Source organism: Vulpes lagopus, chromosome 4 (assembly GCF_018345385.1).
Source record: "Vulpes lagopus strain Blue_001 chromosome 4, ASM1834538v1, whole genome shotgun sequence".
Classification (NCBI taxonomy): Eukaryota; Metazoa; Chordata; class Mammalia; order Carnivora; family Canidae; genus Vulpes; species Vulpes lagopus.
Genome location: NC_054827.1, coordinates 117,316,816 through 117,342,731, shown reverse-complemented (window position 1 = coordinate 117,342,731; position 25,916 = coordinate 117,316,816). Strand labels below are relative to the sequence as shown.

The following is a 25,916-nucleotide window of genomic DNA, read 5'->3' as shown; positions in this document are numbered from 1 at the left end:
CCTGTTTGGTCTGTAGCACCAGAGAGCACAGAACAGAAGACAGATTCCAGTGCTTGCATGCAAACATTTTTACTATTTTGTATATTTTATAGTTAGAGAGTAATTCACTGTTTAAAATTGAACACAAAATGTATTTGTCAAATGATGGATGAATACGTTCATCAAGGAATATATTCAACGAGAAAGCTACTTTGTTTCATAGAACGTTTGGAAGGGGATGTTGTATCTATGCAAGGATATGTGATTTCCTTAATTGGTGTGTTGTGTAAACAAGGGATGTATTCACAGTTATTTTCTTTCCTTTGCAAGGGAGGCATTTTTATGGAAGGAATTGTATTTCAAGAATGGGAAGGGCCTGTTGGGTTTTATGGATCTCTACGGGGGGCGGGAGGGGGGCCGTGTACCTGGGTGTCCGTGGGCTGGAGAGGAGCAAGGTTACCTTTCCTGAGGGCCCAAGCTCCCTGGTACTCATGTCCAGGTAGAGGCCAGTGGCGTTTGAGTCTAGAGGGTTAGCCGAGTCCAGAGAGTCAAACCCAGGACTGTGGGGCCTCAGAGAGAGAGAGCCGGGCTGAGGGTGTGTGTCACAAAGTTCCCTGTTGGGAGAGGTGGTGCACAGATGTGTCACAGGGGCTGCTCCGTGGACGAGGAGGTGAGGGTGGAGTGAGGGATCTGGGGAGAACTGCCCAGTGGTGGGTGGAGCAGGGGCAGAGGCGCTTGGGGATTGGGAGGAGTGGGGAAGGAGTAGAGGACGTGGCAGAAGTGGGATGGGATTTAGGGGATGAAACCACAAGCGAGGGTGAAGAAATGTAAAATGTATGGCCTTCACCAGGATGTTTCATGAATTTTCCGTGAGTATTGAGTGCAAGGGGAGTATATGGAGGGGATGGTCAGGTGGAAGTGTGGCAGCCCAAGGGCACCTTCTCCTTTGTTCTTTCCAAGGCATGCCCCTGTGAGGCAGCAGCTGGACTCTTGACTCTGTGGTGAGGCCCCTGGACCACTGGGTCTGTGCAGCTGTCTGTGCTCACCTGCAGCTGGATGCCCCACACTTGCTGAGGCCCAGTATCCAGGGAGCCCCCAGTCCCTGAGTGTCCACACACACAAGTATGCCCTCCTGCCGCCCAGCCACAAACCCCCTGGCCCTCTGCCAGGCTCCATCCTGCATTTACCAGGAAGCTACTCATCTAGGATGCCCCATCTGCCTCCCCAGCCTCCAGCTCTCCCTGGGGGTTCTCACCTTCTCTGGAGCACTTGCTCCTTTAGGTTTGGTTGTCATTGTTAAGAATCCTTAGGCTCCAGGATTCAAGGCATAGGAACCTGGTCTGAGAGGAGATGCTCTTGGGTCAGGACCCAGTGTGGCTGAGCTGAGGCCTCGTGGTCCTGTGCACTGGCTGCCTTTTGCCCTGGGATGCACCTGCTGTGCACATCTGTGATCGTATAACCCCTCCCGCAACCCTGTCTTAGGGGCCTGGGCCTCTCCTCTCTCCCTCCATATGGATGTCCTCTACCCCAGGCCATTCCTGGGTCAGACGTGGGTGGTGTTTGGGCTCTAGAGACCATGTTGAAACTGCCACTGGTCATTTGGTACTGAATTTTATCTGAATAATTAAGAACCTGGCATGTGCCTGGCATGTACACCCAGACATGGAGTAAAATTCATTCATTCACTTATTCATTCATTCATGTAAAAAGCATGCATTGGATGCCCACACATCCCCGCTCTGGTGCTCCGCATATGTGCAACAGCGAACACACGATCTCCATCCAACTACAGCAACCTCCCCGGGCTGCACTGTGTCTTTTCCCTTCGTCTGGCCTCCCCTGTCCTTGCTCTGCACCCCCCTACCTCCCCACCCCAGTTTAGAGCTTCCCTCCCATTAACCTGAGGACGCCATGTCCAGCCAAGGCTGAGCCAGCTGCGTGAAGTTGCACTGTCTTACCAGCAGGCACTCTGTTTCTTGAGGACTCAGGGCGCTGGTGGCATCTTGGTCTGCTCAGGCCCCTGTAAAAGAATGCCACAGACGTGGGGGCGGGGGTAGCTTCACCAGCAAACACTTATTTCTGACAGTGCTGGAGGCTGGAAATCTGAGGTCAAGGTGCCAGCTGTTGTGTCTGGTGAGGGTTTGCAGGTAGATGGTTTCTTGCTGTGTCCTTGCCTGGCAGGGGGCAGGGAAAGGAGAAGTGAGCACTCCTGTCTCTACTTAGCATTGCACTAATGCCAGTGAGGGCTCCTCTCTGGTGACCTAATCACCTCCTAATCCCCTTCCATTGGTGTTGACTGTGGACATAGGAATTTGGGGGCTGCAAGCATGTGGTCTGTAGCAGGTGGGTGGAGCTCACTGGTGTAGAACCGGCGATCTGAGCACTGTTCTGGGGACCCTGTTGATCCCCCACATGGTGACAGGGGAAACGTGGCCATTCCTGAAGGGTGTAGTGGCGCCACGAGACCTGTGAGCAGATGGTGCCCTGCCCTCGGGGAGCTTCTCTCCTCTGGGAACAGTGACGTGTCAAGCGGCGGATTGTAAGCACGGGATCTAGCTTTGCCCATGTCCACCCCTGTGTCCACATCACAGTGCCGCCTCCCTCAGGGTTGGGTGGACCGTGTAGGAGGTCTTGGTCACTGGGCATGTTGGGGAACCTAGATCAGCCAGTGGTTTTCCCAGGTCATCCCAATGCCCCCAGATTATTAGCCATGTGGTGTCCCGGCTGGGGCTGCATTGGCTCCCGCATTAGGTGGGTCTTGGCACCAGAGACCTGGCCCCCTTGTCGTGGCTGGCCACAGTCCTTCATGGAGACTGCTGTCTGGTTTAATATTTGTGCCACCCTCCTCCAGATGCATCCCTGCCTGGGCGACGGTGGACGAGACCTCAATACTTAAGAGATGGACGTGTGGCTGCCTTTGCTGGCTTGGCTCACTGCGGCCCCCGGAGCCTGTGGCCCATCCACATCTGCTCCTGCCCCCACCCCTGGATGGGGTGGACCAGGCTGCAGGTGCCACTTCCCACTAAGCTCTGGTCCTTGACCGCCCTGGGCTCCATCTGTCCTCCTGTATGTCGGGGCCTGGCCTGCACCTGGTTCTCAGTGAGGGCTGCTTCTGGTGGACATGGACTGGGTGACACAAGAGGGGCCCCACGAGGCTTTCACCTCCAGCTGGAGTCTACATGACACTGGGTAGAGCATCTGGCCCCTCTGTGGAGGGGACGGAGCCTCCGGTCCCTGTCCCCTCACGCCCCCCCCCCCCCCCACTCCCCAGGCCAAGGAGCCGAGATGGTGCAGAGAGGCAGAGTTGCTCCCTAAAGGGACATGTGTATTCTTGTGGCCACTGTGACCCTGTGTCCCTGCGGCAGTGTGGCTCCTGCACCTCGAGGAACTAATTCCCTGTATTTCCTTCCTGGGGTGTCACCTCATCGCTGCATCTATGCACTTTCCCAAGTAATTCAGATGGTTCACTGGGTACATTTCTGGCACTCTATCAGGGAATAATAAGTGTTATCACATTATCCTGGGAAGCCTTGCTGTGAGCACTGAGCCTGCCGGCACCTGGCAGCCTCGTGGGGTTCAGGAGATGCCCGCTCTTGGGGTGGCCCCCTGCCCTCTCCTCCCTTGCCCTCCTCTCCCTGCCCTCTCGCATCCTTTCCCTCCCCTGCCCTCCTCTCCTTCCCTACCCTTTCTCATCCCTCTTCCCCTCCCCTGCCCTTCTCTTCCCTGCTGTCCCCACCCCTCCCCTTCCCCTGCTCTGCCATGCCCTCCCTCACCCCTCCTCTTCCCTGCCCTCCTTCCCATTGCTCTCCTTCCCTGCCCTGTCCTACCCCTTCCCTCCCCTCCCCTCCCTCCACACCCTATCCCCTCCCCTGCCCTCATTCCCACCCCTCTTCTTCCTTGCTCTCCCACCCCTCCTCTTTCCTGCCCTCCCCTCCCACCCTCACCCCATCTCCTCTCCCTGGGATGGGCTGCAGGAGGCCCAAATTTCACACATTTCACCGGGGGGGGGGTCTGTTCTGCTCCCCAGCTCTGCATTCAGAGCCCCTGGAGTGCTGCCCAGGGAGCCCAGCGTCCTGGGTCTGCTCACTTACTTTCTGTGAAATCCCCTGCACTGTGCCCTGATCCTGTGGGTATTGTACTCTGAGTTTTCACAACTTCAAGGTTATAGAGAGTGCTGAGTGGGAGAGGAGAGTCCTATGTAGGTGTGAGCTGTGCCCCCTCTTTCGTGGGTTTGCTCGAAGACCCACAAACACGAGGGACTGTGTGCACACACACCAGAGGTGCATGGAGGCCAATCAGGTGCACTTAGGGGTGACAAGGCTGCAGCTGAGGATCGTCATGATGGAATAGCCACAATGAAGATCTGGCCTTTCCACAAAAACGTGTCATTACTGTGTCATTACCATTTCGGGGCCATCATGTTACCGGCCTGCCATCTGGCTCAGTCCCCCCCCCCCCGCGCCCCCCACCCCCGTACAGCTCTATCCATGGCCAGGCTGTCCCGCACTCCTCACGCTGCAGCTTATCCGTCGGGTGAAACCCACACCCATTTGTGGTGGTGTCTGATGGAGGGATGCTGTGTTGTGGTTCTCCATGTGTCCTTTACCTTTGTTTCCTCCCTTTATCTTCCATTGTGTCTGGGCTGACCATGAGCACCCGTAGATTGCCTTGATGGGTCTGATTCTGAAGGCCCCCGTGTGCATTTTGGAGGTAGCATAGTTGACGAAGTTGGTGATCATGTCATCCTTACAAAGGTATGAGGATTCCAAATGGGACTTTTTCTTGAAAGATATACAACCTAAACAGTAATAAATTTTAAAATATTTTTAAATGGTAATAGTTGTTTATTAAACATCATGAATGCCCCAACACCAGACAATTCCACAAAGATCTGTGTTACAATATGATAATTGCTTTATTCTCCTTTGTATTTTTATTTCTGGGTCTGTACACATGTTGGTTCGAGGAGGATAGAACAGTCTATTGACAGGTGGCAAGCACATGGGTTCCCTCCGTATTTGTAATTTCCACATTTCCTTTCATATATTTAAGTATTTGAAAGTTCTTAATAATTGATTTTGCACGTGAAATTTATAGCTTTCACCATATGGCTGTGCAGCATCACACATTTTACTTCTGCAACGATACACTTATATTTATACACCATCCGATTGGGAGAATCAGAACAAATCGTGCATACAGGATGTTCGGGTCCCTTCATCTAGAATGCACATTTACAGTTGGAAGTGAATCCCTGGGCTTGAGTGATAAGCGCAGCACATAGCACACCTTGTTTGTAGCATTGATGGTGGTGTGCCGTGGGCGCCGATGCCAGGGTGCCCTGTGTGATTGGGTGGTCCTGGGTCACACACAAGGGCAGGGGTGCTGGGGACGATCCTGCAGGGGGATTCCAGACCCTGTCCTTTCAAAGGCCCAGGTATTTGCACAGAAGCCAGGGCCAAATAATAAGTTTGAGGCAGGTAGCGTGGCTGATGCAGAACTCTGGCAGACCCTGGCAGAGCCCTGTTCCACATTTTCCTGGAACGTTATTCCTTGGGGTTGTGACATTTAATGGGCTGAGTGATTTTTATCATTGTGGCTATTCCATCACGTACCAGCTGCTCTCTTTATGTCAGACACCGGCCCTATTCCCTTTCACCCGGGAAGGTCTGTCACATATTCAGGATGTTGTCATCCTTCCTGCCTCAAGGACTCCTTCAGAAGACAAGTCTGGGCTGGTCGGCAGACTCTCCTCCACACAGATCTGAACTCTTCACCATCTCGTTCCCATCTGCACGTCAGAGCCCTCTGCATACTCCACCAGCAGCCCCAGGCCTGCCTTTTCTCTGGCGGGGTCGGCCCTGCTGTGCCTCGCTCTGGTGCTCAAGACCCAGGCCCCGGTGGGCCACCCTGGGATCTCAGCCAGGACCCCCAGGAATCCCTTCTTCTGTCCACTGACAGACCCTGACCCTTCCGGGCAGGTCATCTGGCCTGTCCTCTGTATGGCTGTCAAGACCCACTCTCCTGGGATGGCCTCTGGCCATCGGATTGGACTAAAGCCTGAGACAGATGGTGGGTGGGTGTCCCACCATGGTTCACTCCACGGAGGTGGTTTGTCGTCTCTCCCTCAAGGGGCGGCCTGGGTCCACTCCATGGCCTTGTTCCAGAGTCATAATCTTGATGGTAACCTCCCTACCCTTCTGCTTGAATTACTGTTTGCCTGTATCCTTGCTGAGTCTGGGTTTTCCACCTTCCTAAAGTGCAGAGCAGGGACTCTGGGACTTCAGGGAGCAGGATGGGCGTGTGGTCTAGTGACAAACACGGGTGTGGACCTCCCAGTGGGCTCTGGTGCAGTGCCCACGTTCCAGAGGGCACAATGCATGCCTAAGTCAGTCTGGGGAGCAGGGCTGTGCCTTGCCGGTCTCATTAGCAGAAGTGGGGGGTATCTCAGGGGGCTGCCTAGGACTAATTCGGTTCTCTAACACTGCCGGCTGGGAGTGGCTCAGGTTCACAGCCAGATGCCCGGTGGCTGGGCTGGGGGCACCAGCTTGGGGAGGCAGGGCCCGGCCCTTTCCCGTGTCTGCACCTCCCGTCCTGCTGCAGAGGCCCAGCCTGCCTGTTGGATGAGGCTGCCTAGCAGGGGACACAGGGCTCGTTGCAAGGACCTGAAATGTAGCAAGGACCTGGCTCTCAGTCTGATAATTTTTCTGTACATTGTGCTATAATAATCGCACCCCACGGAGGGCCTTTGGGAGCTGTGCGCCCTGCCTTCCTTCCCGAAGTGGAAGGAACCCTCCCTTGCTCTCATGTCAGGAGGAATCCTTTCTGATCTCCCCTTGAGACGTGTTAATAATAATCCAGACATTTCACACATATACTGTGGTTGCACCAGAAATTCAAGTCCCTAGTTTTTCAGAACCTAAGCAGTTAATGTTAGAAATTTTGCTGCAAATAAATTGATCAGTATGCAAGACAGTTGTCACGGCTGAATCATGGTCCACAGTAAGGTAAACAGATCTGTGATGACATTTTCTGAGCAGAATACAAATGCAGCTCATTTCCTCACAGAGGTTCCTGACATTTCTTCTACACGGATAACAGATTCTCCCAAGAAGGTGTTGGTCACAAGGAAGAAAGATCTTTGTTTAATCCCTCTGAAAAGGTAGGGCTGTGATATTTGGTGTGCTTTCTGTGAAAAGAATTGTTCTGAGAGAGATGGCTGTTGGGAGAGCGTTTTGCTTTGCTTTGCTGCCTCCCACCCCCACCCTCAGAGAGACCCTTCTGGTGTTTCATCTATTGGAATTATCATTAAACCATCATGTGGTTGTGTTGTGAAAGTTTGCATGTAATTAATTTTTTTTCCCCAATGTGAAGATCAAGGGATAATTTTCTTATTGAGAGTGCCATGAAATAGTGGTGGGGGGCGGGGGACGAAATGTCTCTCACTTGCTCATGTTCCTTGCATCTGGAATGCCCTCCCGCTCCCATCTCCCCACGCTTTCCGCCGCCTGTGCTCTCTCGGAGGCATCCTACACAATATGTCTGCATTCGAAATGTGAGATGGTCTTGAGCTAGATGCTACATCAGAAGCCAGCTATGTTTTCTGCGTTATGGCGAAGCTTTTAAAACCCTCAGCTCGTACTGATGTTAGAATGAACCGAAAACCTCTCTGCAACTTTGCGTAAGGCAGGTGGTCATTTTGCCCGAGTGTGTAACGGGAAATGGTGCTTCCCGAGGGGACGGGGGTGGGGGGGGCATCTGCATTTGGAGTCAGACTGCTGAAGAGAGGGGTCTTTCTGCCTGTTTGTGCATTTGCTGTTGGTTGTGACCTGGGACCCAGGGCGGAGGTCTATGTATAAGGGCTGCGTTTGAGGAGGGGGAATAATTCTAGGTCTCGTAGGAGTTGAAGGAAGCTCCAGTGACTGGACATGAACCAGGTGGGGGCCATACCCCTCGAGGGGGAGACTGGGTGGGTCTGCTCAGAAACTCAGCAGTGATCAAAGGAATACGTTTAGGATAAGGGCACCTTTTACATCCTGCTTCATTCCTCCCCATGCATTTGCACTGCCAGGATGGCACAGATGTGGCCTCCTCCGGGAAGCCTTCTCGGATCCTCCTGGTCATTCCCACAACATGGTGTCTATCTCTTAGCATAGCATGCGGCTCTCACTAGGGAATTGCCCAGCTTTGTGTCTTCATCAGAGGCAGGAGGGGGTTCTTTTCATTTTTGATTACCTGACTTCTACCATAGCTCCTGGCTTGAAACCAGAGCTTTGCAAATGCTGTTTGTAATTGAAACAGGATCCCATTTGCTTACAGCTGCCTCTGCAAAAGGAGGATTAATCCCATTTCTTCATCAGAATAGGTAGAGAAACAGAGTCACGCACGGGGACACCAGAGCGAGGACCAGAACCCAAGTTGGCGCATGACCCCGTGCATAAATGGATGGAGGGAGGTGTGAACGTGTGTGCCTGCACTTGACCGCAGAGCCCCACATATCAGGTGTGTGGCATGGCAGATGTAAATATGCAACCCACCCAGCCATATTTTTCTTCCTCCTCCAGAAATTTTTTGCCCCATCCAGTCTCAGTGTAGGAGGATCAGGTGATCAAGGCTTTTTAGAATCTTCCCTTTCTGGGTGCTGACGATGACACATGGAGTATTTTGAGGCATTGACATCATCTCTTTCCTCCTGAATGCCCTCTTTGCGATTCCATCACTCAGGCCCTGCCATCTTTCACCTGGACTGCTGTCACCTTCCTTGCTTCACAGGAGCAGTGCAGGTACGGTAAGAATGAATCCCAGGGTACCAGACCTAGCCTGGGTGTGGAAGGGACCAGCCAGGGACAGGCTTCCCTGGGAAAGTAATGTTTGAGCTGAACTGAACGACTGTTAGGAGTTAGATTGGTGGAGAGGAAAGAGAGCTCTCTTCCCCCATGATGCGGCATGTGCAAAGGCCCCGAGGTGGAGGGAATGTGGTGTGTTCAAGAAGCTGATAGAACAGTGTGGCCGGATCTTAGGAGCTGTGCTGGAGGGGTGGACAGCAGCCTGACCACATGGGAATGGGCTAATCATGGCAGGGAACTGCACATTTGTGCCAAGAGCAAAGAGAAGCCACTGGAGGATAGAAGCAAGAGCTGGCCTTAGTGGATGTGACCTCTTTCAGAATGGATGGGGGGGCAGGAGATGTGGGGAGGCCAAGGGAGGAGGTCCTGAGGCAGGCCAGCAGCAGAACCCAGAGATGGAGAGACCATTAGGGAGTAACAGCAGGACCTGATAGCTGCATCTGGGATTGTGGCCAAGCTCCTGAACGAGATGCCCTGGGGAGAGGAGAGTTGGGGAGGCATGGAGGGAGGCCAAAGGTGGGAGACCAAGAAGGTGGGGCCTGTGAGTGGGAGGGGCCAACATGGACCCTGGAAGCCCAGGAGAGAGGTGGGTCGGTAGGTGGGCGACACCTCCAGAGAGGGGGCAGGGAAGTGACCCTGCAACGACAGCTCTCTAGTGGGTTGACAGGGCCATAGGTCTGACCATGGAGGGCTGCACAGGGGGCCAGGAGGCCTCAGGATGAGACGGGGAGCAAGTGAGTTCGCCGTGTGACAGACTTTCACTGGTACAATCCCAAATCCCTCATCTGTTTTTAACATTGATTTAAATTTTGCTACACGATGTCCTGTCATTAGAATGCGCTCGTGATTCTGTGCTGCAGTAGGCGCCTCTCCTTTCTCTGCGTGGTTAGCCCTCAATGGCATGGGAAAATCAGGGTGAGGACTGTGACTTCCCCTTCCAGGGTCCTCTGGGGTGGCCACAGGGAACTGGGGTCCAGGATGTTCCTCTTGCAGGAGTGTGGAGGCCATGCCTGTGCACCTGCTCAGGGAGGCTCTCAGCAGGCTGTGTCCACGTTGGGCTTGGGGTGGGGTTCATGCGTGTGCCCCTGTGTGAGGTCCTGGGGTGGCATGGGCAGGGTGGGTGTGGGGACACAGGTGGGGCCTGTCTGCAGACCCCTCCCTCCCTTCGGTGGTGCTTGGGCTGCCAGTGGGACAATGGCCCTGTGTTGTGCAGGGTGGAAGCGCAAGGTCTGCCCGGGAGCAGAGCCTTGTCTGTGCTCCCCTCCTTCACATCCCTTTGCAACAGCATCACTTGGTGAACGTGCTGTGAGTGGGGGCTCCCCAGCAATTAGAAAGACCTTTTATGGGATGCCTGGGTGGCTCAGCGGTTGAGCACTTGCCCCTGGCTCAGGGCATGATCCTTGGTCTCAGGATCGAGTCCCACATCAGACTCCCTGCCTGGAGCCTGCTTCTTCCTCTGCCTACCTCTCTGCCTTTCTCTCTCCGTGTCTTTCATGAATAAATAAAATCTTTTAAAAAAAAAGGAAGACCTTTTATATGTCTGTACCCCCTTTTGTGGCCCAGCACTAAGAGCTAAAATCACGGAAGTCACATAGTTTCTTACAGTGAGAAAATGATTGCAAGTTTTGTTAGCGTCTGTGTGTGTGTGTTGAATTCGGCCGCATTCAGCTGAGCTCACTATGCTGAGCAGCATCCTGGGGGCTTTAGGAAAATGAGCTTCTTTTATCTTCCAAACAGCTTCATAAGATACTTATCATTATGATGCCCATTTTGTAGCTGGTAGATTGAGGCACACACGGGTTTTTGCTCCACGGTTACACACACACACATATACACACACACATGCAATGTCTGCTTTAAAAAACATTCTTCTCGGGCAGCCCGGGTGGCTCAGCGGTTTAGTGCTGCCTTCAGCCTGGGGTGTGCTCCTGGAGACCGGGGATCGAGTCCCACGTTGGGCTCCCTGCATGGAGCCTGCTTCTCCCTCTGCCTGTGTCTCTGCCTCTCTCTCTCTCTCTCATTCTCTCTCTCTCTCTCTCTCTGTGCCTCATGAAAAAATAAATAAAATCTTAAAAAAATTCTCTTGGAGGAAAATAAAAGAACAGAGTGGAAATTATTTCTGCCAGGCATCTCAAGTAAGTGACTTTCGTTATACCCCCAAATAACTGTGCAAAATGCAGGAGAACTCCTTACTTCATAGATGGAGACTCTGCAGCTTAGGAAGGATAATAGGTTGCTTGCCCATGACCCCGTGTCTTGGTGGAGTGACCCCAAAACATGAAGGTCTCCTGCATGGCACAGAACTCCGTGTGGGCCTGTGCTTTAGAATCTGGGCCTTAGGACGTCTCTTGCTGCCCGAGTGGAAGGCCTGCTGGTTGCCCAGCCTCTGTCTGAGCACCCTAAGGGGCGAGGGCCCCAGAGTCGCTGGCCAAACATGAGAGAATGTGTGGCCCGTCACTGGCCGTGTGCCCAGGACATGACATCTACCTCTCTCTGCCCACTTCCCTCATCTATAAAGTGGGCTGACTTTGTACCTGTCCTGTAGGGGGGATGCAGAGCACGTGTGAAGAGCTCAGAACATAGCTGGCACCCCACATACACTCTACCATTTCTATACAGAAATATTTTAATTATTTGCATATAAGGTTTTTATCATTATATGCTTTTTACTGTGTTTTCCACCCCAAACCCTTTAAAGATGTTTATCATTCTAGTTGTGGTCATTAAATTAACACACTATTACCCTCACATCAAAGTAACTTACAGTCATTGGAAAAAAAAAAAAAACCTGTATTCAAAAACAAAAAGAGTTTTTAGGAGAACATAAAACCCACCTATGATTCCTGCCACAGAAATAGCCAGATTTAACATGTTGGTGTCCTTGTGTTTGTCTTCTGGTCTTTTCCTGTGCATATGACCCATACACACACACCCCCAGGACCCTCTCAGGTCTCAGGATCTGTGCTGCCAACTCCAGCTTCAGGAAGGCAGAGCTCATGTGTACCCCGCAGGGCAGGGGAGGGTTGTGGACACCCACAGATGATTTGCCTTCTGTCCAGTGCACTGTGCGGGTTCCACTTCTCTTCATTTTGCAGTGAAATTCAGAAGCCCTGAAGCAGGAATGCCTGGGTGGCTCAGCGGTTAAGTGCCTGTCTTCTGGGTGTGAAGGCACCCAGGGCATGATCCTGGAGTCCCAGGATCAAGTCCCGCATTGGGCTCCCTGCATGGAGCCTGCTTCTCTCTCTGCCTGTGTCTTTGCCTCTCTCTGTGTCTCTCATGAATAAATAAATAAAATCTTTAAAAAAAAAAAAAAGCCCTGAAGCAAATCTCAGTGTGCTTACAGGGCTACTTCAAGGCCTGCCCCTTGGGGACCCTCACCTCGGACCTGGCGAGAGACCTTCCTCCACCCACCTTCCCTGAATGGACATCCCAGGAGTTATGCTCAGCTATATTCGAGTCCTATAGAAAAGTTGCCAGAGGGGTGCCTACGGGGCTCAGTCGGTGCGGTGTCTGCCTTTGGCTCAGGTCATGATTCTGGGGTCCTGGGATTGAGCCCCACATCGGGCTCCCTGCTCAGGGGGGAGTCTGCTTCTCCCTCTCCCTCTGCCCTTCCCCCTGCTTGTGCTCTTACTCCCTCTCTCAGATAAATAAAATCTTTTTTAAAAAAAAAAGTTGCCAGATTTGGGGAGCAAGTATTCACTTTTCCAAGGAAGGCTGATAGCTGATCCCATGGGTGGATGCAGGCATAGGTTACAGAGAAGAGACACATGTTTTTGTAATTTTTTTTTTATTTGAATGCACTAAGGGTGGCTTGTAAAAGACACTGAAGTTTAACCTTTAGAGTGAATTTTAGTCTCACTGATTGCAACTTCCATTTAGCTTATTTGGTATCTAAAACACTATTTCAGTTACCAAAATCACATTTGATAAAATGAGATGTCTATTCCTGAAATATACCTTAAAAAATAGGAATGGGAGCTGATTTTTTATCTTAAACAAGCATCATCATAAAATTATGATCATTTTAATCATTGTTTCTTGACTAGTATTTTTTTCCCCTCAGGTACTGTGTTAGGCTCTTCATATGCATTATTCTTAATTTTTAAAAGGACTCTTCAAAGTAAATTATCATGACTCTTTGACTAGGGGTGGCCTGATCACTCTTAGAACTGGGAAGTGTTGCATTGTGATTTGACACCAGGCATGTTTGATGGTAAAGCCCCATGGTCTTGTGTGACTCGGCTCTAGGCCATTATTACTAAATATTGTCCTGGAAGGTCTGGCTAATGAAAAAAGGCATGAAAAAGAGATTAAACGTTTTACTGTGGAAATGAGAGCACAGGATCCTTATTTGGAGTCCACAGGCTTTGTGAACTCAGAAAGTTCACAAGAATTCATCAGAAGTGATTAGAACAAATATAAGAATTTGGTGGAATGGCAGGACACAGGGTGACAACACTATTAACTCTTCAACCAGGCATGTGCATTTTGACAGGGTGACACACAGAACAGCCAGGGTGGGGAGGACAGAGGCTCCTTTGCTGCTGTGGTGGGGGGAGGGAATCTCAAGCAGACTCTGAGCTGAGCCCTGAGTGCAGAGACAGATGCAGGGCTGGGGGTCGAGCTCCTGACCTTGAGAACACGACCTGAGCCAAAACCGAGAGTCAGAAGCTTGACCCACTGAGCCACTCAGGTGCCCCAGTATTATGGAATTTAAATGGAAGAATAGGCCCGAAAGACGGATAAAGGTAATTATGGATGGTAAGAGTGGTGGGTGAAGGTCTGTCACTAGGTACTGTATGACGTTGCCACAAAAGCAAGCACAGACAACTAGGTAATTGGCAAAGAAATTGATGCTCTGGGAGTGTTCTGTGGTCAAATCCAGTGTAGGACAGAGGGCGCATCACAGCGCTTACAGGGAGAAGGATTCCTGAATGAACGAAGGTTAGGACAATTTCCCTTCTGTTCCACTGGGGACTGAATTGTGTCTCCCCAAATTCCTATGTTGCCGCCCTCACCCCCACTGTAATTGAATTTGGAGATAGAGCTTTCAGGCAATAATTAAGGTGAGGTGAGGTCATAAGAGTAGGGCCCTAGGGCCTGGTGGCCTTTCGAGGGGAAGACACACAAAGCTGCACAGAAGAGGTGGCTGTCTGTAAACCAGGGAGAGGGTTGCCACCAGGAGTGGAATTGGCTGGCTTCTTGATCTTGGACTTCCCAGCCCCAAACTATGACCAATCAGATGCCTTTTGTCTCAAACGAGCACCTGCCTGTGGTGTTTTGTTACCCCGGCCTGAGCTGACCAGTGCATCTTCTTCAAACTCTACCTCTTAATGCTTTCTCTGGTATTAAAAAAAAAAAAAAAAAAAAACTCTCAATCTAAAAGGCAAGTGACAAATTGGAAAAAAAATATGTTGTAAAATATTTTCAGTCCATACAACAAAGCTCTACTATCTTTATTACAAAAGGAGGTTGTACACACAGATAAGGAAGAAACGCTGAATTCTGGGAGGACAGAACCTTCCTGAAGGCTGGGCTGCTGCCACCTGCGTGTTACTGCTTCAGCGCACCCTTTGCAGGCCGGGTGGGAGCCTCATCTTCACACTGTGATGTGATACACCTATGCCTGGGGCTCATTTGCCCCCCCTGCCCCACCCATGCCGAAACGCATTGACTGTATGACAGGTGCATGTTGCCTGTGAAGATTTGGGCTGTCTTAGCACACCTGCCACGTCACCTTCATGAAGTGCACTGTGTCCCCACAGTAGAGACTGCTGGTGTCCACTGGTCTCCGGCCCAAGCTTGGAGGGCTCTGGGGTGTGTTCCTTGGGATCTATGGAGTCAGGCTGGTTGTGGGCCTGCCCTCACACAGCTGGCCCTTCTGCTGGGCAGAGGAGGCCGAGCCCTGGAGTGGCGTTCCAGGGAGCAGATTGGATGCCGACATGCCAGGGAGATCGGACCTGCCTTGCCCTGACCAAGCGTGGCACTTGTGCAAACCACCTGGTCTCTTTCTCTTGCTTCCCTCATCCGTGCGAGGGGAGGAGTGGACAGTGGGTGCTCTTGAGCTCTTGTCCCGTATCTGGGTTTCATGGAGCTTTACTGTCTGTAACTTGTGTTAACCAAACAGTATTTTTGTTTTCCCAAAATAAAATTGGATGACTATCATTTGGCTAAACTATACTTTGTCCCCCTGCCTTCCCACCGCCACTTTTATGACATGCTGGTCTAAACAGTTAAACAAACATTCTGATATAGGACTTCTCAGTACCTTTCTAAAGGATATTGGAATCTCTAAGGAGGGGATGAGTGTGTGGCTTTTCCTAACTTGGTTGACTGTGGAACACTTTTCCTCGGAGGATTTTAAGGGACTGATGTTCTCCGTGGTTTATTTTGGGAAGTGGGGACTTTCGTTTTCTCCTGTGTTTGTGCTGGCGGCAATCCTGCCCTCAGTTTTGGGGCTTTCATGGACTTAATCTGTTTCAGTCGCCATTGCAGAAGAAACACAGATTTCTTATCAGTGGCAGCAGATGGCGAGGTCACAGGGTTGCCCTGCTAATCCTGTCTAGCTGTCACACATCCAGTATAGTAATTGTTGAAAGGGGAGAGGATTACTTTAAGAAAGGAATTTTTTTTTTCACCTTGAGCACTTTCCAGTGTATACATTGGTTTAAAAAAAAAAAACAGTAACTATAATAGCTCTCTAGTTTTTGTGAACAGAGTAGGGCAGCTAAATTAAGATGTCATTTGTTAGTAGTAGAAAATTCTCCTTCAGAAGCTTTTAGTGGATGAGTTTGAGTTGATCGTAGAGTGTGTTTTTTAAACACGATGTCTCTCGATGCTACGTGGGGCAGCTGTCCGGCGCCTCCCTGATTTCTGGAAGGGGGCAGAGGGCAGAGACCTCATGTCAGCACCACTGTGCCCCTGACGAGGGCCTAGGTCCCCATACTGGTCCTAACCCGTCTTCTTGAAATAGGTTTTTGTCATCTGCTGCTTTCCTTCTGAGATGAGCGAGGGCAGGCCTGGGACAGTTTCTCTCCAGGACAAGAAGCAGATTCAGACAGGATGCCTGAATATTTATTTTTGCCATTTAATATTCTTAGGAAAGGGTTCCTGAGTTCAGGAACCTTCCCCAAAGTAGGAAGGAGAAACCCTTGAACTATGTGGTTTCTTTGAAATTGGGAATGCTTGACCTTGTCCTAACTAGCTTACAGAAAGAAGCGTCCAGCTCAGAAGAAATGATGCATTAGTATAGCCAAGCATAGGGAAGGACTGCTCTCCTAATGCCAGACTGCTTATTCTGTAAATTATTATGTGCCCTGGGGAGGCCCAGCTATGGGGAGGCCAGAGAGGCCTGGGGAGGCCTGGCCTTGGAGAAGCCAGGGAGGCCCATCATGCAGCCTGTAGCAATGCTCCCTGCTGTCCTCATGAAAGGTGGGACCACATGGGGCCCTATATTCAGGGTTCTGAGTCCAAATTCAGAATGGGGAACAGCCTTTCACCTGAAGACGAGTGCCCAGGGTGAAGGCTGAGCATTGGGGCCCCAGCCACAGGGGGTGAATCCCTGACTCCCGGTGGGTTTGCTCCATCTGGATTACCACTTGTTGCTCTTGCGGTGACTCCTTCCGCTCAGGCTCAGGCCATGCTGCCTGGATCTGTGAAGGCTTACCTGCCTCCAGGTGGCCAGGAGTCCCTTATGAAAGCTACACATCTGTGCTCTTTTTAACCACCTAAACTAAGCATGGGGGTGCTGCCTGGGGTAGGGGTCTTTTTCCAAAGGAGAAAGGCAGAGCCCAGCTGGAGAAAGGGCTCACCCGAGTCACATAACTGATGTGGGCAGAGCGGCCCCAGGGCTTTGGGCTCTCCTTCCACGTGCTGCGTCTGGTACGCTGGACACCTCTCTTGTTCCTGGGCTTGCTTGGCATTGATAAAACCTCTCTTCTTTGCTGAATTCCAGAAATGGCTTCAGACATCCCAGGATCGGTGACATTGCCCGTTGCCCCCATGGCGGCCACTGGCCAGGTGAGGATGGCTGGGGCCATGCCCGCCCGTGGAGGAAAGCGCCGTTCTGGGTAAGCAAACAGCATTTCCAGGAACCGGGCTTACTACATGTTGAGCAACACTCTTGACCTGTTAGGGAAATACTGTCTCTCCCCCTCCTGGAGAATAAAAGCTCAGCAGTTTGCATGCTGTTTAGATTTTGCAAGATCCCTAAGTATGCATGTGATTTGTCTGAGTGTCCGCCCCAGCCCCCAGCTGGGGCCTTCTGTTTGCTTGTCCTTGTGGCCAGGAGGTGCTTTGTGGTCCTGCTGGGCCTTGCTCAGGCCATCTCCGGGAGTGGGGGGAGCTCACAAGTACCCCTGCCTGAGCATACCAGCCATCAGTGGAGGGCAGTGCTCCAGGCCTGAGTTCTAGCCCCTGTGGGCAGTGAGGGTCCCCACCTCCCACCCCTCAGTGCTCTTGGGTCCTGCAGCCAGTCTCTGCTGACTCTGGTACGGTTCAATGCTGGGGGGATCACAAACATATCGCCCTTGGGCTAATGGATCCAAAAACCCCATCTACTCAGGAGTGTGGCTCCTGTAGCTTCAGACGTAGATCTCAAACACCAGCCAGGGGCGCTTGAGGGGCTGAGTCGGTGAAGCATCTGCCTTCGGCTCAGGGGTCCTGGAATTGAACCCCACATTGGGCTCCCTGCTCAGTGAGGAGCCTGCTTCTCCCTCTCCCTATGCTGCTGCCTTGGCTCTGCTCTCTCTCTCTCTCTCTCTCTCTCTGTCTCTCTGTCAAATAAATAAATAAAATCTTAACAAAACAAAACGCCCGCCAGCTAACAAAAATCCTTGCAGGGACAACAAGACTGACATTTTCAGACCCTGTCCGTTGCCCAGCCCTACTCTGCACCAAATCAGTGTGATTCTCACTGAAATCTCTGATAAGGTTTCTCATGAAGTAGAATCAGCCTGTCCCCCTAGTGCCATTTCTGACAGCACAGGGCTCCCCGGGAGTGCGGGACACACTGCCCCCAGCCCCAGGCCTGCCCACCGTCCTCCTTCCAGACCCTCTGCTCCTCTACCTGGCATGACTCTGGAAGAGGCATCAGGGGACAGGCATGCAGGATGGTCTGGAGTGCAGTGCAGCCAGGATGGACAGTGTGTTCCGCACTGTGTTTCTAGATCATTCTAGATGGTGGAAGTGCTATGTGCACTACACGGTCTTTAAAGGAGGGGCTCAGATTTGGATACATACTGAGAGAGTGGGAGAGGCTGAGAAGCAGCTTCGTGGCTGCACCAGCTCTCCCCCTGGTTCAGGGCTCACTCCCTGGGCCCTGCTGCAGTGGGTTCGGTGACCCCCAAGGGCTGGTCCCCAGGGTAGACCCACAGTGACAGAGTCAGGGTCCCCAGAGCAGGCCCACAGTGACCGAGTTGGGCCCTGGGGTGCAACTCCACAGACCCGTTCCAGGGCTCATTGCAAATCACCTACAGTCCCTTCCGAATTAGCTCTTTGGGCAAACGGGGCACCAAGCTCGGTGCTCTCTCACTGTTGCAGGGAGGCAGGTGCTGTTAACACGTCAACTTGCTAACTTTTTTTTACAGATGCCAAGAGTTTTAAAATTATTTTAAATGTGCATGTTCCCTCATTTCCATTCCCTGGAGACAGAGCTCTGTGATTGGCCAGTACTTTTTTAAAAGAAGCTGGTACAGGGATGGAGAGGGCAGTGGGGTCAGGGCCAGGCAACCATGCTCAGGTGCAGCCTCATCTTTACAGGGAGAACAGCCCCTCTGTGCTGGGGGGCCGGTTCTGAGCCTCCACCAGGTGTTCCTGCCCCCCACCCCACTACACGGTGTTGGGGGGGGGTCTGTGCTCAGGGCTGGGCCGCAGGGGGCTGAAGCTGACCCCAGCCCACTTAACACCCTGACTTCTGTTTGCCACCCTGGCTGGTGATCAGACCATGGATCAGGCTTTCCTGAGGAAGTTGTCCCCAGCTGTCCCTTCCCTAGCAGATCTCACACACACATATACACACATACACACACATACACACACATACACACATATACACACACTCAGCATCCATGGGAGGTAGAGGGGACCCGGGGTGGTAGGGGACAGAGCCTGAGGCCATACCACCTCCAGCTAAGGAAGTCAGACATCACAGACACTGGAGAGATTCATGAGGAGGGACAAGGACTACTGACACGCTGGTCAATAGTGTAGACAAGGTGTCAGCCCTTAAGGACAGACCAGAGACCTGTCCCCCCAGGTCCTCATTCCTGGGGAATGTGCCTTCTTCCTTTCCCCTGTCCCAGGGAGGGAGCAAGCAAACTGTGGTTCCTTTTGCTCAACTCCAGTGACTTAGAGGCCTATCCTCCATGTCTATGCAAGGAAATGTGCATTTGCACAGGCTGTTTCCAGAGTTATCCTTGCAGCTGGCATTTTACGCTGTGGATCTGCTCCCGATAACACCTGATCACCTCCTAAACACTTAGCTAAAGGCGCTGCCTCTTCCCTGGGAATGTGGGGCTCTGGAGAGACACGGAGAGAGGAAGGTAATGAGAGAGAGGGCATCGGTGGCGGGAAGGCCACAAAGGCCAGGGTCTTCTTGCTGCCCCAGTCCCTAACCCAGTTTCCAGGGAAAGCCATGCATCCTTCCCAGAGCTTCAAAGCCCTGGGGAGCTGGTCCTGGGCAGGGTTTGGATCTGCCTAGCCTATCCCTGCAGCTCCCTAAGGTGCGAATGTCCTTCTCCAGGAGCCTGCAGCATGCTGAGCACCCTGCTAGCAGCCAGGACACAAGGAGATAAGGGCTCAGGAGTTTCAGATTCTCTGAAAAGTGATTCCACATGTGTGGGAAAGATGAGATGAAGCAAGTCACCTTGTTCCCTTCTGTCGAGACCTCCCTGATTCCAGAGCCAGGGTGGGAGGGACACACTTCTGGTGAAGGGGACACTGGCCCCCAGAACCAGCCTTGGTTTGGTGGTGGTGGTGGGCAGAGCCAGGCCAGTCCCTTCAACCCCATCTTGGAGCCCAGTGTTGGGCTGTCTTAACACCAGTGTCTCCATCCACAGCAGGGGGAATGTGGTCATAGAAACATCGTATCCTTGTAAATGTGTGTCTCACTTGGTGAGCGTTTGTGCGCTTAGATCTGGCAGGGCTGCAGCCCTGCTGGCTGGTCCAGGCTCTGGAGGACGGGTGTTTCTGCACCTGTGACCTCCCTTGTTGTGAGCAGGAGCCTAGAGCTGGCCCGGGGTCCTCCGGCAGTACCACTCTGGGACCTGCCTATCAGCACGGCATCTCCCTTCTTCTAAGAGCCTGAGTACATCTCATCTGATGACTCACCTCAGATAATTCATTACTGTTACCCAAGCTCTGTCCTGGGGACTCACATCACTCACTCTTAACTAATTACAAGCTCGGAAATGCCTTTTCTGGTATTTTATTGAGGTAAGGATTCTTGCCCATTGACAGGAAAGTGAGGTGGTGCATTTTTAGCCCATTTTTTGAAGTGTCTTAGATCATCCACGTGTTGTACCGAATTCTGTAAAGTGAATACAGTAGGATTTCAAAGTCATATCTTGACTTCTCTCTTTTATTATCCAGATGCTTCAGTATAGTAGAGGCACATAAAGAACATAAAACAAAGGATGATTTACTTAGAATTTTTGCAGCAGAAGAAATAAGCCTAGCTATTGGAGTCGTGTTTAAAGTAGGGGATTAGCAGCGGTGACAGACACCTGAAGGTAGTGTCCTGGGAAGTGCTGAAGACCCCATGTCCCCAGGAATTGGGTTTTCCTCTGTAGCTGATGAGCAGTGAGACTCGTGGGGTCAAGTAAGTTATCCTGAGGGTCTGACCAGTCGTTTGTGGACTGGTTTATCTTCTGGGCTCACCCCATAGTGTACTCCTCCAAATTACAGAATTTGGTCACTGCACATGTGCGATTACATATGCACAAATGGGGAGGCATGGTTTCATGGTCTCTAATTTTTTGTAGACTGATCCTGGTCCCTGAGCTCCCCGCTGACTTCCTTATACCCTTGGCTTGCTCCACGGAACCGGCTGACCTGCCCTCAACTGGGACTGCGTGCTCCACCCAGATGGCTCACGTCCCCGCCTGTTGGCATTACCAGGGTCCGGGGAAAAAATGGAGCTATCTTTACGAAAACTGGGGTGACCCATCATCCTGATTTGGCCTGGGGCTTTCCCAGTTTTAGCACTGAAGTCCCGCATCCTGAGAATCCTGAGTCCGGGAAAACTGGGATGCTTTTTCACCCTAAATACCCCAAAAATCATGCAGGATGAGTCCGGGGGGCTGACTAACACATGGCATCTTGCAGGACCCCAATTATCACACTCCCGTCAACTTGCTGACGGGCATTTTAGAGATAACCATACATCTCACACTCACTCAAGGCTTTGCTGAATGCTTACATACATCCTTAGGAATTTCGAAAATGCGCTTTGTTTTCCTTAGCTCTGAAATGTGTGACAGGCCCGGAGGTTAAGTCATCTCTGTGTGGACAGCACCATCCCTGTTTCCCCCGGTGAGCACTGGGTGGCAGTGTGGCTCTGCAGCTCTGTAGGTGGGGGGTGGGGTGGGGGGGAACCTCGGGAGCAGCATTTTTGGTGGGCTTGCCCAGCTGTCACTTCTGGTAAAAGGTGAGGTGGTGGCTTCATGATTCTGCAGGATATTGATGGCTTTGCTCCATTTGGAAAGTCATGCATGTGGCTCCCTCTTGCCCATGACACAGATGACTGTGCAGCAGCGGCCTGGTGCCTGGCTGCCCAGACCACAACGGGGGCTGTGTGTCTGTCTTGGCAACAGTGTGCACATGGTCTTTAACTCTCCCTTCCCTTCCTGACCACTTTTCCACCCCACCTCCCCTGTCCTGGGTATTTAGTTAAAATTGTTGTTGCCCCTACTCTCATCTAATATCTTTTGTTCTGTTCCTAGCAGCTAGTGTGGCCCACCTGCCTGGAAATGAGGGATTCCAAACTGGCCTTGGGTCCCTTTGGGTCATCCCAAAATGAACAGATGCCTGGATTAGGACTCTGGCCACCCTCCACATAAAGCAAAACCAAACCAAACGAATGATAGCGTTTTAAAGAAGAAAATACTCCTTTGCCCTGATTCTAGTCCCTAAGTTCCCCGCAGCCCAGAGAAGGAATACTGTTTCTCTCATGGGGACCTCTCCTGTGTGGAGAGGAGAGATGCAGAGTGACGTTTGCTTGACATCGAAGATCAGTGTCGGTGATGAAATCATAGTGCAGGATACAAAGAGCTCTGCCTTTGCACCCTGGCCATTCCCAGTGGCTGGGGCATCCCATACCTTGCTCAGGTCACCATTACCCACCCAGAGCCGGAGATGGGGTCAGTTCCCTTGAGGCCAGCACACTGTCCATGCTGTGCTGAGCTGCTCTGAGTGCTGGCTGACAGGCGGGCTGGCATCCCCTCTGCGTGGAGTCCACAGGACTGCACCTCACTTGGCCCCTTGGTCCCACCGAGGACGGGACAGATGATGCAGTGGCTCTGGGACAGTTTTCTCTGAGGAGCCGCCTCACCCTGAATGTCCAGGGGAGCCAGGACATCCGTAGTGTTTCTTGTTTTGTTCTTGGAAGATTCTGGGTACAGCTAATGCTAATTCATTACCCCGGCGTCTTCCAGGGTAACATTAATTGACCTCAGAGATGGTTGGCATTTGGAGAAAAGGAGTTTGGGGTATTAGTTAAACAAATACCTATCAAGACCTTCTGTGTTATATTTGTACTGAGAGGCCCAGGAGGTGGGTTCTGAGTATTGGGTGAGTTTCAAAGAACAGGCAGGTACTTTGAGCAGCTCAGGCCTCAGGTCACTGTTTCTCCCTCCACATGCATTTATTCAGGTTTAGACATTAGGGGATAGTGGCCCTAGATGCCCTTTTCTCTTTGACTCATGTGGAGCCACACGCCCAAGCAGCACAGTCTGTGCTAATCCCTTTATCGCCCTTAAAGCATCCTGCCTTAGAGCTCTGTGAGCGTGCTGACGATATACCACAAAATACAGTGCAACATGTGGCGTCTGTGTGGAATAAAAGATGTAGAGAGGAACAGGAGCCCCCAGCATTGCTAGGGTACAGGGAACGTTGAGCCCAGCAAGTGGCTGGCAGCCTGTGCGTGGCCCTGAGGTCACAGGTTGATGCCGCCACACGGTTGCATGAGTTCCCAATGGAGTAAGGAATGGCGCTCACACTGAGGCCTTTTCTTGGCCCCTCCTCATCCCAAACCTATGTGCTGACCACGTACAGGTGGCGATTTTTTGCACTGCCAACTGTTGGAACTGTGCAGCGTCTGTCCAACCGAATGAGGTTGGGTTGCCAGCAGCTCGTGTCACCCGTGAAATGTTCTGTCTGTAATGCATCTCCTCGTGCTCTTGGCTTTTCAGGATGGACTTTGACGATGAAGATGGTGAAGGGCCCAGCAAATTTTCGAGGTGAGTTTACTTTACGTTCCTTGGATTTCAGGAAGCCAACACCAGCCATCCCCATAGGGGAACACGCAGGGACTTCAGTGTCTTCTGTCACTGAAAAAGCCATTGCCTGTAGTCTGACACCCTTGTCCTGTGCCCACGTTTGATCCAGGGACAGGAGCACCCCAGCTGAGACCATGGTGTCAGGTCACCAAGGGCGGATGGTGGGCCTCCAAAGTTAACTGATGAGGTATTAGCTCTGCTGGCTCTTTAAACTAAACAGTGACTTCTAAGTTCTACAGACTCGTTTTTAAAAGATAGACTAGAGCTCAAGTTTAGAAAAAACGCTCAAGATACAGCCCCTATTCCTACCATGGATGATAAGGGGACACCTGGGGCAACAGGGTGGCCACGTCCTGGATGCAGGCTGCAGAACTGCACTGGGAGGTCCTAAGAGCCTTGTCATCACCAGCCACAGGACAGCGTGGTGACCGGGCTGGGGGGACTGCCCTGAGGGCACACCATGTCCCAGAAAGGACAGTGGGGTGCAGGTGCTGGTGTCAGTCAGCACATCATGTATGGGACAGACGAGGTAGGCACAGACCCTCGGTTCGTACCTCTTCCTTTCTCTTCCTCTCTCTCTCTCTTTCTTTTTTATTTTTATTTTTGTTTTTGTTTTGTTTAAGTTCAGTATGAGGTTTGGCAGTGTTGAGAGAGAATCATGGATCATTTCGCGGATTTTAGAAAGTGCCCGTGTGTACTCAGTCTGCTTACGAGGGGCCTGCTGGATATCCCACCCCACCTCCAGGCATTCCCAATTCCTGGTCCTGGGTGACACTTCCTCTAGTGTCTACACCTCACAATTCAGATTGACGGCCTTCGTTCTTTTTCCAAAGTTCTAGACAAATGATGTCCGTGGGGAGCCCCGGGTCCCCTGACCTCTCCACTGTGCTTGGCTCACAGGGGTGGCTGTGAACTGAGTGCGCTTTGCCCCAAACCAAAGGGACACCTGTGTCCATTGCTGTGCCTGGGCCTCCCAGGGTCTGTACGTCCCTAGTGAACATACTGCCCTTGTGCACCGTCCTCCCCAAAAGCTGTTCCCTCCATCCTCCATGTCAGCTCTGGGGAGAGAGCAGACAGGAGACGGAGAATACTCTACTCTCTAATGACCCCAGAGCTTCTAATCAAAACAAGACATCAGTTTCGATAACAGAAGTGTGTGTTTTCCCTTGGTGCGAATGGGGCTGCAGCATAGATGTCCACCCATTTCCTGGGAAAAGCTTTCCTTACAGGGAGTGCTTTGTTCCCAAAACAGAACCAGCCGTGGAGATGGGACACGTGCCTGCCTCTCCGCGTCCACGCTTGCTGCACACCACCCCCTTCTTGAGGAGACACTCACTCCTCATATCTCTGGGTCAGATTCCCCTTCAAGATAACATTCCAGACGGTGTGGAGCTCAGGAAATGGTGATTTCTGAGGTCTTGGGACAGAGAAGAGGAGAGACGCAGAGTGACGTTTGCTTGACATCGAAGATCGGTGTCGGTGATGAAATCACAGTGCAGGATACAAAGAGCTTACTGTAGGAAGGCCCATCATTAAGAAACAAACCTTAGACTTCAGGCAGTGGTCTCATAAGGCTGTCAGCAAGTCCATTTTTACATGGTTCAGACCCAGGCTTCTGCGAGCCACAGCCTTCCCTCCACACATTAAAAACAAGAGGAGAGGGTGGGACGTGTTTGTGACATATGCAGGTACTTAGGGGTTGAGTGTGGAAGAGCGCGGGGCTGCACCACTGCCTCCTGGTGGGGTAGTCAGCCAGGGGGTGCAGCTAAGTCACTCGGGGTTGGGGTTGCCACAGAGAATATCTCCCCCCCACTCGGCCAGTGGCTGCTGCCAGAGGTCCCGTCCAGAGGGTCTCCTGCCAGCGTGGTGCACGGCACGCCTGGAGCCACTTCCACCCCCCCACCTCTCCACCCCCTGCTTACAGGCAGCCCCAAGAAGCCTGTCCAGGGCGGCCCGGGAAGAGAGGGTGGCAGAGGTGCAGCACCCGGTGCAGTTTTGTGACTCAGAAGCTGACCAGGGTGCTGAGCCATGACTTCCGTCCACTCATGTTTGTTCAGCTAGCTTTCCCAGCTTTTCTCAGGGGTGGTCCAAAATTCCATCATCCTACCCATCATCAGACCCATGTCTCGGTTTTTATCTGGGAAGTATGGCCACAGTCACACAGGAGGTAAGTTGGTCAGTTTTCTCAGACCCACAGCCAACTGCTTGGTACAGGGAGGGATGCTGATTTCACAGGACTCAGGGCGGGGGAACCAGGCAGGTGCAGCAGAGGAACAGCCGGCTGGGTGGTTGATGTTGAGGACAGGACAGCTGCAGAGGTTGAGCTACAGCCCCGGCTCCAATGTGGCCGGGGTGAGGCCAGGAGCCGGAAGGGCACGAGGGTTGATCACACAGGAGAGTGAAGGCTAACCGTATGCTCACCAGATGGAGCCACCTCGGCCTGCAGTCTGTGGCGGCAACCTGGGTCTGCAGCTCTTCCGTCTCTTTCTCTTTTGATATCCTTGGAATCCTGGATCACCCACACTCCTGGCTCAGGCACAGCCTGTGGCCTCTGCACCCCAGATGAGGATTCAGCTGAGCTCTGCCACAGGAGGGA

The 25,916-nt window shown here is 52.1% G+C and overlaps 1 protein-coding gene across 5 annotated transcripts in view; it reads left to right on the top strand.

Annotated features, from left to right (window-relative positions):
- ARNT2 (aryl hydrocarbon receptor nuclear translocator 2) overlaps window positions 1-25,916 on the top strand; it is a 157,317-nt gene that overhangs the window by 25,204 nt on the left and 106,197 nt on the right. For 3 of the 5 annotated variants that reach the window (XM_041752488.1, XM_041752487.1, XM_041752490.1), the window contains exons 2-3: window positions 16,780-16,894; window positions 23,234-23,281. In XM_041752488.1, the coding sequence (XP_041608422.1) occupies window positions 16,780-16,894; window positions 23,234-23,281 (163 nt within the window). Of the gene's footprint in view, window positions 1-7,047; window positions 7,142-8,663; window positions 8,763-16,779; window positions 16,895-23,233; window positions 23,282-25,916 lie in introns of those variants that run through there. The other 2 variants (XM_041752489.1, XM_041752491.1) reach the window with 2 other exon arrangements.